Source organism: Octodon degus, unplaced genomic scaffold (genome assembly GCF_000260255.1).
Source record: "Octodon degus isolate 3935 unplaced genomic scaffold, OctDeg1.0 scaffold00137, whole genome shotgun sequence".
Taxonomy (NCBI): Eukaryota; Metazoa; Chordata; class Mammalia; order Rodentia; family Octodontidae; genus Octodon; species Octodon degus.
The window spans coordinates 5,829,668-5,843,923 of NW_004524713.1; the positions used below are offsets into that span (position 1 = coordinate 5,829,668).

Sequence of the window (14,256 nt, forward strand, 5' to 3'; positions counted from 1 at the left end):
TTTTTTTTGTGGAACCAGGGATTGAACTCAGATCCTTGTGCTTGCCAGGGAAGTGCTCATTCTACTGAACCATCTCCCCAGCTCCAATTTTGATATATTTTTAAATTATTTTTTGAGAACTGGCCAAATATTTCAGTGGACTAAAGTGTCTGCAATATAGGGGCTGGGGAGATAGCTCAGTAGAATAAGCACTTGCCTGGTAAGCGCAAGGGCCTGAGTTCAATCCCCAGTTCCGAAAAAAAAAAATAAATAAATAAATAAAGTGTCTGCAAGCAGGCACAGGGACTGGGGGTTTGATCTCTGGCCTGCCATGCTGGCCCTGCCCCTGGGGTGCACTGAAATGGCAATTCATTTTGTTCTTTATTATTATTATTTAATTATTTATTTGGTACAGGGTCTTGTTATGCAGCTTGGACTCATGGTGATCCTCCTGTTTCAGCCTCCCTACGTCTGGGATTCCAGGTGTGTGCCACCATGCCTGGTTCCAGGCCAGCACAGCATGTGGGTCCAAGGGTCGAACCCAGGTCCTTGCACTTGGCAGGCAGGCAGGCATCTAGACCACTGAGCTATCTCCCCAGCTCATATTCTTTAAAAATGATACTCTGGTTCATAATTGTTGCTCACTAAGATCTGGAATGTGAAACCATTGAATAAAAAAATGTTTAGGGCTGGGGAGCTAGCTCAGCGGTCTAAGCACTTGCCTGCCAAGTGCAAGAACCTGGGTTTGATCCCCAGTACCGCATGCTGTGCTGTCCCTGGAACACTGAGAGAGATGTGCCAGTCACCAAAACTGGGCATGGTGGTGCACACCTATAATCCCAGCACTGGGGAGGCTGAGACAGGAAGATCACTATGAGTCTGTGCTGCAGAGCGAGATCCCGTACCAAATAAATAAATGATTTTTTAAAATGTTCAAAGAGGGGTCAGTGAGATAGCTCAGCGATCTAAAGTACCTGCTCAGGCAAGCTTAGGCAGCCTCAGGGGACTGCATTTCGATCCCTGGCCCTACATGCCACACCTGGATTGAGCTGGCAAAAAAAAAAAAAAAAAAAAAAAAAAAGTTCGAAGACACGGATGTCATTTTTAACCTAGATTACCATGAGAGCATCAAATATGTGCCCCTAACATTCCAAGTGAACTGTCAATAAAATGATAGATCTATTACAATGAACACACTATTTCCAGATTCAAGCTAGTGTATCAGATCAGCTTCTTACCTTTGTCTGATATGCCAACTCCTTGAATCTCCCAAGTGGTTGGGAGATCAGGTAGCACCAACTCCATCTGATGCCTGGAAGATATATTTCACAGATGAGCAAGTCTTAACTAATTCGGAACAAAATATTCTGTCATCAGAATACTTGTGGCTGTCAGATATGGGGTCTTGAAGGAAAGCACAAGAAAACAGACTTCAATCAGAGACTCTGAGTAGGGTGAGGCAGAGAAAACTTAGATCAGAGGATGATAAAAAAATTTTACACACTCACAACTGCCTACACACTGTATGAAATTAAGTCCATGAAATTGCTAATTCTATAGATAAAAATATTTGAATACCAATAGATACATATGGTCTGACCTCATACATCCCCCATGTTTTATATTTCGTGTTCATCAATCTACTCCATGGTCAGGATTTCAAAAGACTACATCATGAACTGTCAGCTAAGTACTGAATTATATTCAGTGAGCCCTAACAAGAAAAATAGTGTGTGCAAAAAAAGGTGAAATAAACAGAATTTTCACAAATGAGAAGCCCATTAGTTAGTTATGTGTCCCATGGGCACTTCCTGATTGTCTAACATGTACAAGATGAAACTAAAACCAAATAGTATAAATAGCACGTGGTATCCCTTCCACAAAGTTACTGGGGAAGAGAGAAGCATGTACACAAGTAATCGTAAAGGTTAGTATGTGCCTCAACAGAAGCATGTAGAAATTATAGTATGAAAGCAGAAAAGTTATGTGTGTTGTTCTTTGGGGGCCGCTCGTTGAAGAACCTGCTGTCTGAATGAGGTTGATAAATGCAAAGTACGGTTTGTGAGGAGGGTGGAGCTAAAAAGGCATTTCCAGAAAAAGTATAAATGCTGTGAGGATTGTGAGTGCTGCGAGAGTTACAACAGGGGCAGAGGCAGGGCGGCTGGGAGATGAAGCTGGAGCTGCTAGATGAGACCTCTTCATCTACATCGACTTCACTGGGCAGGACATGGAGTCATTTTATTTACTTATTTATTTTTTCATCTTTATGTATTTGGTACAGGGTCTCTCTACGCAGCTTGGACTCATGGTGATTCTCCTGTTTTTGGCCTCCCCAGCACTGGGATTACCAGCGCGCCCAGACTCTGTCACATGTTCAGCATGCTCCAGGGGCGGGGCCAGCACAGAATGCTAGACCGGGGATCGAACCCTGGTCCTTCTGCTTGCCAAAGCAGGTGCTTAGTCCGCTGAGCTATCTCGCTAGCCCTTATGGAGTCATTTTAGATGGGGAAATAGGATGATCAGAATGAGATTCCAGAGGCTGAGGCCGGAAGATGGTTGCAAGTTTGAGACCAGGATGGACTACAAAGTGAACTCTAGGCCAGCCTGAACTGTATAATGAGACCCTGTCTCAAAAAGATTAAAAAAAAAAAAAAGAATTGAATTCCAATATAATCACTTAGGTAGCTGAGCTTGGAACATGAACTGGAGTAGAAAAGTGGAGAAATACAGAGTCACGGAACATAAAGAACTATGAGGGACATAATGCAAGGTGTGCTGACTGGAAAAAAACCAATCATCCCCGAGCCTCAGGGGCTGTCTGTGTTTTATAGCGTGTGTTTATTGTATGAGGGAAATGTCACCTCTTTTCATTTATCATATTGGAAGATACCATGGAAAATGCATGCCTAAATGGGAGTGTACATCTGTACAGAGAAGTTTTTGAAAAGGAGCTCTCTCCCAACTACATGCTTACTTGAAATTCAAGGTAAGTTGGATCACATTCTTCTGTAGTCCTTTATTCTGTAGTGCTTTGGATAGGGGGAAAAAAGCAACCCAATAAAATTAATTTTGATCAAATGCCAGTCCTGTCCTTACATGTCAGATAAGATCTTGGAAGAGCAATAGGCCGAATGCTCATCATGCTTAAATATTTTTCAAAATTTTCTCAAAGAAAATAAAGATGAAAGCCTTGAAATAAATACCTTTTGGAAACATGATGCACTCCCCATAACCAGTTTTCTGAAGCAGTGCTAGCTGGAATTTGGACTCTCGGTAGGGGATATTGTGGCATTCCTAAATTGTTAGAAGAATACAAACACAGGTTAAACACAACATACAGTGTAGTAAAGGAAGATGTTTTAACTTTTAATTAAAAACTTTTGGGGTTTGAAGGAATGTCCTTTTTCCTTTTTTTTTTTTCTTTATCATTCTTTTTTACCTTACTTTTTTTTTATCCATTTTTTTCATTATTTGTTCTTTGTCTGCTATCTTTATTTAGTTCTATTATTTTCCTTTTACTTCTTTTCTTTTTAAAGTTAAAAATTCCTTAATTTTTCATTCCTGGTACCACTACAATAATTTATAGTGTAATATACCTGATGTAATGAACCTTTGATTTCTTAATAGAATCTTTAAACTTATTTTTCACTCCTCCTCATCTTTCATTGCTTAAGTTGAAAAACTTTATTCTTTCATTCTCCACTCACTCTAGCTTTACTAGCATAACAACTGAGCTTTATCAATCTAGGATAGTTCACTATATGCTATTATTGTTGAATTCTTTTCTATTGGTCATTGAAGTATTTGTCACATTTAGTAAATATTTACTGTATGCCTATATTTGTTTTGTCTTAGTATTTATACTGTAAATATTGATCTCCTAGGTTAAAGGTGGTACATTATTGGTTCATATAGTATGCTAACATCCAGTTTGTCTTTGAAGCTGTTATTGTTGCTGACTTTATTGCTATTACCAAAGGGCATAGTTGTTGCTATTAAAAGGTTTTCTCTGTAAACCAATATCTGGATTACCTCTGTGTCATTAAAAACACCGCAGTCCCTTTCCAGGGTGCCAATTACACGACATCCTCCCCAAGTTAACAGAGGTGACCAGATATTGGCAGAGAGGCAAGAGCCCATAGCTCGCCACACCAAGAATGTATCACTGAAAAGCAGGCACTAACTGAAAAGATTTTCATACTAACAGCAAAGTTATTTTACTATAAGCTCTCAAAAACCTCAGTGTGGGGACAGGGAGATAGCTCAGTAGAATAAGCCTGGCAAGTGCAAGGTCCTGAGTTCAATCCCCAGTACTGAAAAAAAAAAAAAAAAGAGCAAAATAGAACAAAACAAAATCTTAAAAAATAATAGATAAAGGCAACAAAATGCCACCCCAAATTCTCTACTCTGCCAAAGCTGATCCATGGAGCATCAGAAGGAAAAAAAATTAAAAACCTCCTGGCTGAATTATTCAAAATAGTAATAAAAGAGGAGACAAAGAAACAGCCAGGAAAGTTCTTGGCAGGCTCAAAGAAGATATAATTGAACAGATCATTGATTAATGAAATCATCGCAAATTTACAGAAAACAGTAATAAAAACCTAGGGGAGCTAAGCTAAATGACAAAAACGTGAATGACTAGCAAAGAATTAGAGTCCATGAAAAGATACCAAACAGAAAAAAATAGAGCCAACAGCTGCAAGATGACCTAAAGAAAACTAATTTAAGATTAGTTGGAATTAGTAAGCTATCCGGGAGAAGCTCTGAGATGACACGGCAATAAGCAGAAAGAGCCTCTCTGAGAGTCGCTTTCCAGACACTGGGATGTAGACAGCAATGTGAGAAAGATGAGGAGGGAAGGTGGTCCCCTGGGCCCAGGAAGGATCTCAAGTGAGAACTGAAGCCCATGGGGAGAGTGAAGAGAGAAACTTCAAGGAAGAAGGAGGGAGGTTGCAAAGCCTTCTCCTTGAGTTGGCACTCACTGTGTGAGAGGAACAGTTCAAACCTGTGGGGACCCAGTGACTGCTGGCAACCACAGAGGCCTCCATGGAGAGACGCAGCCGTGGAGGGAGCAGTGGATGTGAAAGATTGTGCTAGTGAGAGTGAGTGCTCTGGTCACTGTGGGGGACAGCAATCAGCTGACTGTTGTCACTTTGGAGAGGGGCTGGCTGAGCTCTGGAGTCAGAGCAGCTGCTGGCTTCCTCTAACAGCTCCCAGCTGTGTTCCGGCCCGCTGAGGAAAGTGTGTGGACTGCTACAGGCTGAAAGGGTCTGGTCTCAGCTTCTGATGCCCTATACAGACTAAACTTGGGGGCAAATAAAGATGCAGGCTCACAGAGATTATCTGCAACCCTACCAAAAAGCAACTGCTGGCTTGCTGCGATAAATCAACACAGACCTGGACTCCATCGCCACGCACCATCTACTTGTGAAAAGTGGATTCTTTTCTCTGTGTCTCTGTCTCTCTCTGCCTCTGTCTCTCTCTGTCTTTGTGTCTGTCTGTCTGTCTGTCTGTGTCTCTCTCTCTCCCTTGTTTGTTTTTGTTGCTGTTGTTTTCTCCTTCATTGTTTGATCTTGCTTTCATGAGTACAAACAAGATTCTGACCTCTTTGTGGTGCTGTTCTGTTCTGCTCTTCCTTTGTCTCTTTCCCTCCTGTCTTCTGCATCATTTCCCAAAGTGAGTGTGATTTCCATTTGTCCTCCAGCCTTACTTCTAACATCTTTCTCTTCTTCTACTTCTCTATTTTCTCTCTAGCCCTTTTAAATTTTAACACCTGAGAGTAAAATCGACATATTAAGGACTTACATACTTCATATAATTTTCTGCTTTGTATTTCTAAGGATTTTCTCATGTAACCACAAATTACGTTCATAAGATTAAAGGTGGCAAATGAATGGTTATCTCAGTTTGTCATTTTCTAGGTTGTGTGACGCTATTGTTCTTTCTGATAGAATCACTTTACCCAAAGTGACATAATTGTTCTAATAAGCTATTCTTTCTGGTATTCCAAGACTGAGAGTGACTAACAATCATAGAAAATACGGTGGCACAATGCCAAGCAGGAAGAAACATCTCATCCCCAACAAACTGAAGAGATGAGATCTTGCAACAGACTCAAAATTCAGAAACCAGCTACACCTGGAAGTCACCTCAGAGAAGTAGTCATTTCAAAAGCGTTATAAATACTAGCAATAAAGCAACTCACCACAGGCAATTTATAAGCATCTTCCCAGGAATTAAACTAAAAAAAGAAAAAATGAGAATACACTTAAATGAGATGCAACCCCAGGCATCCAGGTCACCTAAAGCAAACCCGGGGGCAACAAGATAGGACAGTCTCAAAGTCACTCACCTGGCATCTCTGAAATGGGAACAACAAACTAACTGAATGAGCCTCTAGAAAAAAAAATCGACTTAAAAATAATTTCTCAGATAACTGCAGAGATGGTGTCTGCACTGGAAACCATGCTTAGTGACTCTAGAGCACAGATAGATCAAATACAGAGGAGCTTAAGAAAACTATAAATGCCATGAATGTTCAGCATAGGAAACAAATGGAATCCATGAGGCAGATTCAAGCAGATATCCAAGAGAATTCTCTTTAAAAAAGAAAAAGGTAAACAAGAAAATATCAACAGCAGGACAAGCCAATACAAGAGGTTCTCAGATATAGAAGAAAGGCTTGTGGTTAGCAATCATGAAAAGAAATATTTCTTAAAAATATCAAGGGACCATGAGAAATAAATCCAGCAGCTGCTACATGAGGCAAAGAAGAATAGTTTAAGATTTATTTGCATTAATGAAAAAGCAGGAGATAGCACAAATGACAGAAAAAGGACAGAAATCAATAAAGTGAGACAAAAAAACAATTAAAATGAACAATAAACCACAGAGCTGGCTCTTCAAAACAAAAAATTTAACAAAATAGACAAAGCCAATCTTAGCAAAAATAAAAGACCCAAATCAAGGTAATTAGAAATGAAGGAGGTAAAATCACAATGAACACTGCCAAATCCAGAAGAATATTAGTAACTACTTTGAGAGCCTGTACTCCAATACACTGGAGAATTCAGAAGAAATAGAAGGACTCATATGAATGACCGAAACTGAACCAAGTAAACATAAAAACCCAAATAATCCAATAACAGCCAATGAAATTAAATGCAAATATGCCTCAAACTCTTTAATAAAATTAAAAGGAAGGAATACTCTGAATATTACTCCTGGAAGCTAGCGTTACCATTATTCCAAAACTAGAAAAGAACTTAATAAAAAGAAAAGAATTACATGCTAATCTCTTTAATGATCATGAATGCAAAAATTCTCAACAAGATATTGTACTGGCAAACAGGATACAACAAACATCAAAAAGATTGTGTATCATGACCAAGAAGGCTTTCTCGTATGGAGGCAAGGGTGATTCAATACATGCATTCAACAAACGTAATACATCACATACAAGAAATAAGGACAGAAATCACAGGATCATCTCAATGGATGTAGAAAAGGCCATTAACCGAATCCAGCATTAATTCATGATAAAATCCCTGAAGAAGAGATACATCAGGACTCTAACTCAACATAATAACTGCTATATATTACAAACCAATTGGAAACATCATACTAAGTGAGGAAAAAACTAAAAGATTTCCTTCTAAAATCAGGAACACAGAATGTTCACTATTACCACTTCTCAACACAGTAGAGTGCTTGAAATATTAACCAGAGAAATAAAGCAAGAGAAAGAAATACAAGTGAAACATATAGGAAAAGAAGAAGTCATTATTTTTTGTATATGACATAATCTTTTAAATAGAAGCCCAAACAATTCTACCTAAAGACTTCTAAAACTAATACCCAAATTCAGTAATGTAGCAGGCTACAAAAATCAACACACAGGGGCTGGTGAGATGGCTCAGTGGTCTAAAGCACCTACCTAGAACAAGCTTAGCAAAAAAGCACAGGGACCATGGTTCAATCCCCCAGCACCACATGCCAGCCAGCCCCGCCCCCTGGTGGGCTGAGCTGGCCACACACACACACACACACACACACACACACACACACACACACACAAATAAATAAAATTAAAAAAAAAAATCTTAAAAAAAAAAAATCAACACACAAAAATCAAGTACCTCCATACAACAATAATAAGAAATCAACTGAGAAAACAATACTACCCACAGTAGCATAAAAAAAACCCCTAAATACTTAGGAATTTACTTAACCAAAGAAGTGAAAAACCTCTATAATGGAAATAATGATTTTCCCCTGATTTTGGATAAGCAGAACCAATATTGTAAAAATAAGCATACCTCCCAAACTGGCTTTTTTATTCAACCTGTGAGTTAAATTATTTTCATTTTTTTAAATCATGAGAATATATACATTCATAAGTTATATATGAAATAAATATAAAGTTTAATTTAAACCTTCAATATAACTTATATATTGAAGGTTTAAAATAAATTTTATGTTTCAAAATATGTTTTATTTTTCAGATTTTGAGGACATTGATATGTTCATGGAAAAACATAAGAAAAATCATTAGATCTTTTTAATAAATAATCTACTTTTGAGTACAATTTCAACTAAAACTGAAATATTTTTCATAGCTATCCTCTCAGTTAATTTCTGCACTGCCAAGTAACATAAATAGAATATAAAAAAAAAACAAAGAATAGTCTTAAAAGTAGATCAATTTAAACACATTTTAAATAGATTTTATCCATCGTTCTTTTGTACCAAGCTATGTAAAAATGAGCTATAGGAAATCTCTTTCATACATGCTTAATGGAATTTCTTTTACTTGTAATACCTCTTGTTGGCTGAGTTGTGATGAAATTAGGAATGATATTTCAGTTCTTATTTATTTATTATTTTTATTAATTATTATTTTGACATTTCAGTTCTTAAAAGTATACAGTTGAGAACTCTCCAGACCAAAACTCAGGCATGCTGTGTGAGTAAGATCTCTGCTGCAACTTAGGTACACCTCTGGAGCTCCCCCCCCCCACCTCACACCCACCCCCGCAAGGCGGCCAAGTGAGTGAGAACTTCTGCAAAGCATTTGGGCCCCCCAGATCCAGCCCAGAAACAGGCCTGGCGAGTGTGTGGGAGAGCTTCCGGTTCCTCTGCGCCCACCCTAGGGAACTCTCCAGACCAAAACCCAGGCACACTGCATGAGTGAGACCCTCTGCCACAACCTCGGGACCCCCTCCACCCCTCCAGAGCCCATCTCCCAAGCCCACCAAAAAGGCACAACAGGTTCACTTCCAAGGGCTACAACAGGAAACAGTGGAGCACAACAGCTAGACACAAGCCAGGCACAACTGGGATAAACCCAAACTTAATAGATCAGCATCTTAATTTCAGTAAGTGTTAAGATTATAACTGTACCAAAGCTCTATATCAAAGGTCAGAGGTCAGTGCTATAGGAAATGACAAAGAGAAAGAGCAAAATGCAATCTCAGGCCTCGAACTCACCCAGAACAAGTGCAGAGGATACTAGCTTAGCTGAAATGTATGAATGAATAGCTTCTGAAGTAAAGAAACAACAGCAGAAAGGTATAGAGGAATTCAGATCAGAATTAATCTCTGAAATAAAAAGAAATCTCTGAATTAATAGTGTCTGAAGTAAAAAATCAAATGCAGAAACATATGGAGGAAACCCAATCTAATAAAATCTCTGTAGTAAAAGAATTAATAACTGCTTCTAAAGAAGACATTGCTAAAAAAATAAAGATTAGAAAAATGATGGATTTCTTGAATGAGCAATATAGGAAAGAAATAGACCACATGACACAGAGTCAAAGAGATATAGAGGAACTTAAAATCTCAATCACAAGCTTGCAAAACCATTTGAGTGACAGTGAAGATAGAGTTTCAGATCTTGAAGACACTGGTGCAGCTAGTGAAAATGTAAGAAAGGATCTCTTAAAAACAACTAAGATGCAGGAAAAAAAAATAATTCATCACCTACAAGATGATGCAAAGATGAACAATGTGAGAATAATAGGCATCAGTGAAAAAGAGTCAAAACAAATGTTTTATATAAAGAATATGGGCAGAAGTAATAGCAGAAAATTTCCTAAATATGAGGAAACAATCTGACATTCAGGTAACTGAAGCATAAAGAATGTCAAATTAAAAAAACTCAATTAAAAAACCCTCCGATTTATCAATAAAACTTTGAAAAAAAAAAAAAAAACCCTTCGAGACATATAATAGTCAAGATCCCAGAACTACAGCACAAGAAAAACATTCTGAAAGTCACTAGAGAAAAGAAACAGATCACATTCAAAGGAAAACCCATCAGAGTAACGGCCAACTTCTCTTCACAGACCATGAAGACAAGAAGAACATGGAGCAGAGTACTTCAAGTCCTCTATGAAAACAAATTCCAGCCCAGACTACTACAACCTGCAAAACTCTCCTTCAAGTTTGATGGAGAAATGAAATACTTCCATGACAAAGAACAACTAAAGAATTTCATGATGACAAAGCCAACCCTACACAGACTACTGAAAGATGTTCTAGAGAGGGACCAAAATGATCAGAACTCCATGAATAAGAACAGAAGGAACCCAGTAAATAGGGCAATTAAACACAGGAGACAAAGGAGTAAACAACAGCAGGTAAATAACATGTCAATCATAAGTCAATACCTCTCAATTGTAACCATCAGTGTAAACAGACTCAATTTACCAATTAAAAGAAATAGACTGGCACAGTGGATTAGGAAACAAAATCCAACAATATGCTGTATACAAGAAACACACTTAACTCCAAAAGAAATTCATAGGCTGAAAGTCAAAAAATAGAAAATAATACTACATGCCCCCAGCAACTCAGAAAAAAGCAGAGATAGCAATCCTATTCTCAGACAGTCTCAACTTCAAACCAACAATGATCAAGTGAAATAAAAGGCCACTATATACTGGTTAGGGGAAAAATTCAAGAGGAAGAGGGAACACTCTTAAATATGTATGCACCAAACACGGGAGCACCCAACTATATAAAGCAAATCTTAATGGACATGAAAAATCTAATATCCAATGCCACAATCTTAACAGGAGAACTTAACACCTCCTTATCCCAAAAAGATAGACCAACCAGACAAAAAACTAGCAAAGAAATAACAGAACTGAACCAGAGCTTGATACAAATGGACTTGGTGGACATATACAGAGTGTTCCACCCAAACACAGCTGAAAACACATCATTTTCTAAAATAGACCATATACTGGTCCATAGGTCATGCTTAAGTATATGCAAGAAAACAGAAATTATCCCATGCATAGTATCTGACCACAGTGCAATGAAACTAGAAATAAATGAGACAAGAAAACAGAAAAATCCCATAAATACATGGAAATTAAACAACACCCTACTCAACAGCTGATGAATTACAGATGAAATTAAACAAGAAATTCAACAATATCTACAATTCAATGAAAATTCAAGCACAACTCACTGGAAATTATGGGATACAATGAAAGCAGTTCTCAGAGAGAAATTCATAGCTGTGAATTCACACATTAGGAAAACAGAACGGGAACAAATAAACACCCTAATACTCCCCCTCCAATATCTAGAAAAGGAAGAACAAGCCAAACCCAGAGCCCAAAGATGGGAAGAAATCATAAAGATTAGAGCAGAAATTAATTCAATTGAGATGAAGAAAACAGTTCAAATAATTAATGAATCAAACAGCTGTTTCTTTGAAAGATTACGTAAAATTAAAAAAAAAGATTACATAAAATTGATAAGCCCCTAGCTAACCTCATCAAAAAGAGGAAAGAAAAAATTCAAATACAAGCAATAAAGAATGAAAAGGGTATAACTACCACAGACCCAGTGGAAACTCAGAAGAGTGTCAATAGCTACTTTGAGAATCTTTACTCTTACAAATTAGAAGACTCAGAAGAAATTTACAAATTCCTAGAAAGGTACAAATTACCAAAACTGAATCAAGAAGATATAACATCTCTCAATAACCCAATAACAGTCAATGAAATACGAAAGGTAATAAAAAGACTACTGACAAAGAAAAGCCCAGGCCCTGATGGATTCACAGCTGAATTCTACAAGAAATTTACAGAAGATATAATCCCAATACTCCTCAAATTCTTCAATGAAATTGAAAAGGATGCAGTACTCCCAAAATCATTCCTCAAGGCAAGCATTATACTGATACCAAAACCACAGAAAGATGCAACTAAAGATTCCAAACAGAATACAGCAAATCATCAAGAAGATTATACACCATGACCAGGTAGGATTCATCCCAGGGATGCAAGGATGGTGCAATATTCAAAAATCTATAAATGTAATACACTATATCAATAGAGTGAAATCTAAAAACCACATTATCATCTCCATTGATGCCGGAAAAGCTTTTGACAAAGTCCAACACTCATTCATGTTCAAAGTCCTACAGAAAATTGAAATAGATGGCCTCTACTTCAATCTGATAAAAAGCCATCTATGACAATCCAACAACTAACATAATTCTAAATGGGGGAAAACTGAATTTTTTTACTCTCAGATCTGGTACAAGACAAGGATGTCCTCTATCACCCCTCCTATTTAATATAGTTCTGGAAATATTAGCTAGAGCCATTAGACAAGAGAGAGACATAAAAGGAATAAGAATAGGTAAAGAAGAAGTTAAATTATCATTATTTGCAGATGACATGATACTCTACTTGGAAGATCCAAAAACCCCACCAAGACGCTATTAAAATTGATGCACAAATTCAGTAGCATAGCAGGTTATAAAGTCAATACCCAAAACGCAATAGCATTCCTCTACACAGAAAACAAGCACACTGCGAGGGAAATTAGAGAAACAATTCCTTTTACAACAGCACTGCGGAAAATGAAATACCTTGGAATTCATCTAATAGAGAAGTCAAAGATCTATTCACTGAAAATTACAGTACTCTGAAAAAAGAGATTGTACTGGATTTCAGAAAATGGAAAGAGATTCCCTACTCCTGGATAGGAAGAACCAACATTAAGAAAATGGCCATTCTCCTAAAATTACTGTACCAATTTAATACAATCCCTATCAAACTACCACCAACATACCTCACAGAGCTAGAGAAATCATTCCTAAAATTTATTTGGAAACAGAAAAGACCTAGAATAGCAAAAGCAATCCTGGGCAACAAAGACAAGGCAGGAGACATTACAATTCCTGACTTGAAATTATAAACAAAGCTACTGTGATAATATCAGCATGATACTGGCAACAAAATAGACCTGAGGATCAGTGGAATAGATTAGAAGACGCTAAAGCCCCTACAAACACACTCAGCCACCTTATCTTTGACAAAGGGGCCAAACACACTTATTGGAAGAAAGATAGCCTCTTTAACAAATGGTGTTGGAAAAACTGGCTTTCTGCATGCCAAAAACTAATAACTTGACCCAGGACTATCACCATGCACTAAGCTAAAGTAAAAGTGGATTAAAGATCTAAACATTAAAACAGAAACACTAAATCTCCTGGAAGAGAAAGTAGGAGGAACTCTTGAAGACATAGGGGTAGGTAAAGAGTTTATGAACAAAAATCAAATTACACTGGTAATACTTGAAAGAATTAACAACTAGGACCTCCTCTTATTAAGGAATTTTTGCACGTCAAAGAAATTACCAACAAAGTGAAAAGATAACCCACAAATTTCAAAAAAAATTTGACTAATAAGCACTCAAAAGTCTGCTCTCTATTATTTATAAAGAACTAAAAACCATTAGGGCCCCAAAATTTAAAGACCCAGTCCAGAAATGAGCTTCCGAGATGAACATACACTTTTTAGAGGATGAAATTAAAGAAGTGAATAAATATATGAAAAAATGCTCCACAGCACTAGCCATCGTGAAATGCAAATTAAAACAACACTGAGATACCATCTCACCCCAGAAAGAATGGCTATCATAAACAAATCAACCAACAACAAATGTTGGAGAGGGTGTGGGGAAAAAGGAACCCTTCTCCACTGCTGGTGGGAATGTAGACTGGTCCAACCATTATGGAAATCAGTGTGGAGACTCCTTAAAACACTAGGACTGGAAACCCCATTCAAACCAGCTATCCGGCTACTGGGAATTTTTCCAGAGGAATTGAAAACGTCATATCATAGTGCTATATGTGTACCTATGTTTATAGCAGCACAATTTGTGATAGCCAAATCTTGGAAACAACCAAGATGCCCATCATCTGAGGAATGGATGAAAAAGATGTGGTATTTTTATACAATGGAGTAT

The 14,256-nt window shown here is 37.6% G+C and overlaps 1 protein-coding gene across 6 annotated transcripts in view; it reads right to left on the bottom strand.

Moving 5' to 3' along the window:
- Nucleotides 1-14,256, bottom strand: part of LOC101571803 (complement C5-like) — a 51,961-nt gene that overhangs the window by 4,182 nt on the left and 33,523 nt on the right. For all 6 annotated transcript variants that reach the window (XM_023701557.1, XM_023701556.1, XM_023701552.1 and 3 more), the window contains exons 15-16: nucleotides 3,183-3,273; nucleotides 1,218-1,291 (exon numbers count right to left, since the gene is read on the bottom strand). In XM_023701557.1, coding sequence (XP_023557325.1) covers nucleotides 1,218-1,291; nucleotides 3,183-3,273 — 165 coding nt within the window. The remainder of the gene's footprint in view (nucleotides 1-1,217; nucleotides 1,292-3,182; nucleotides 3,274-14,256) is intronic.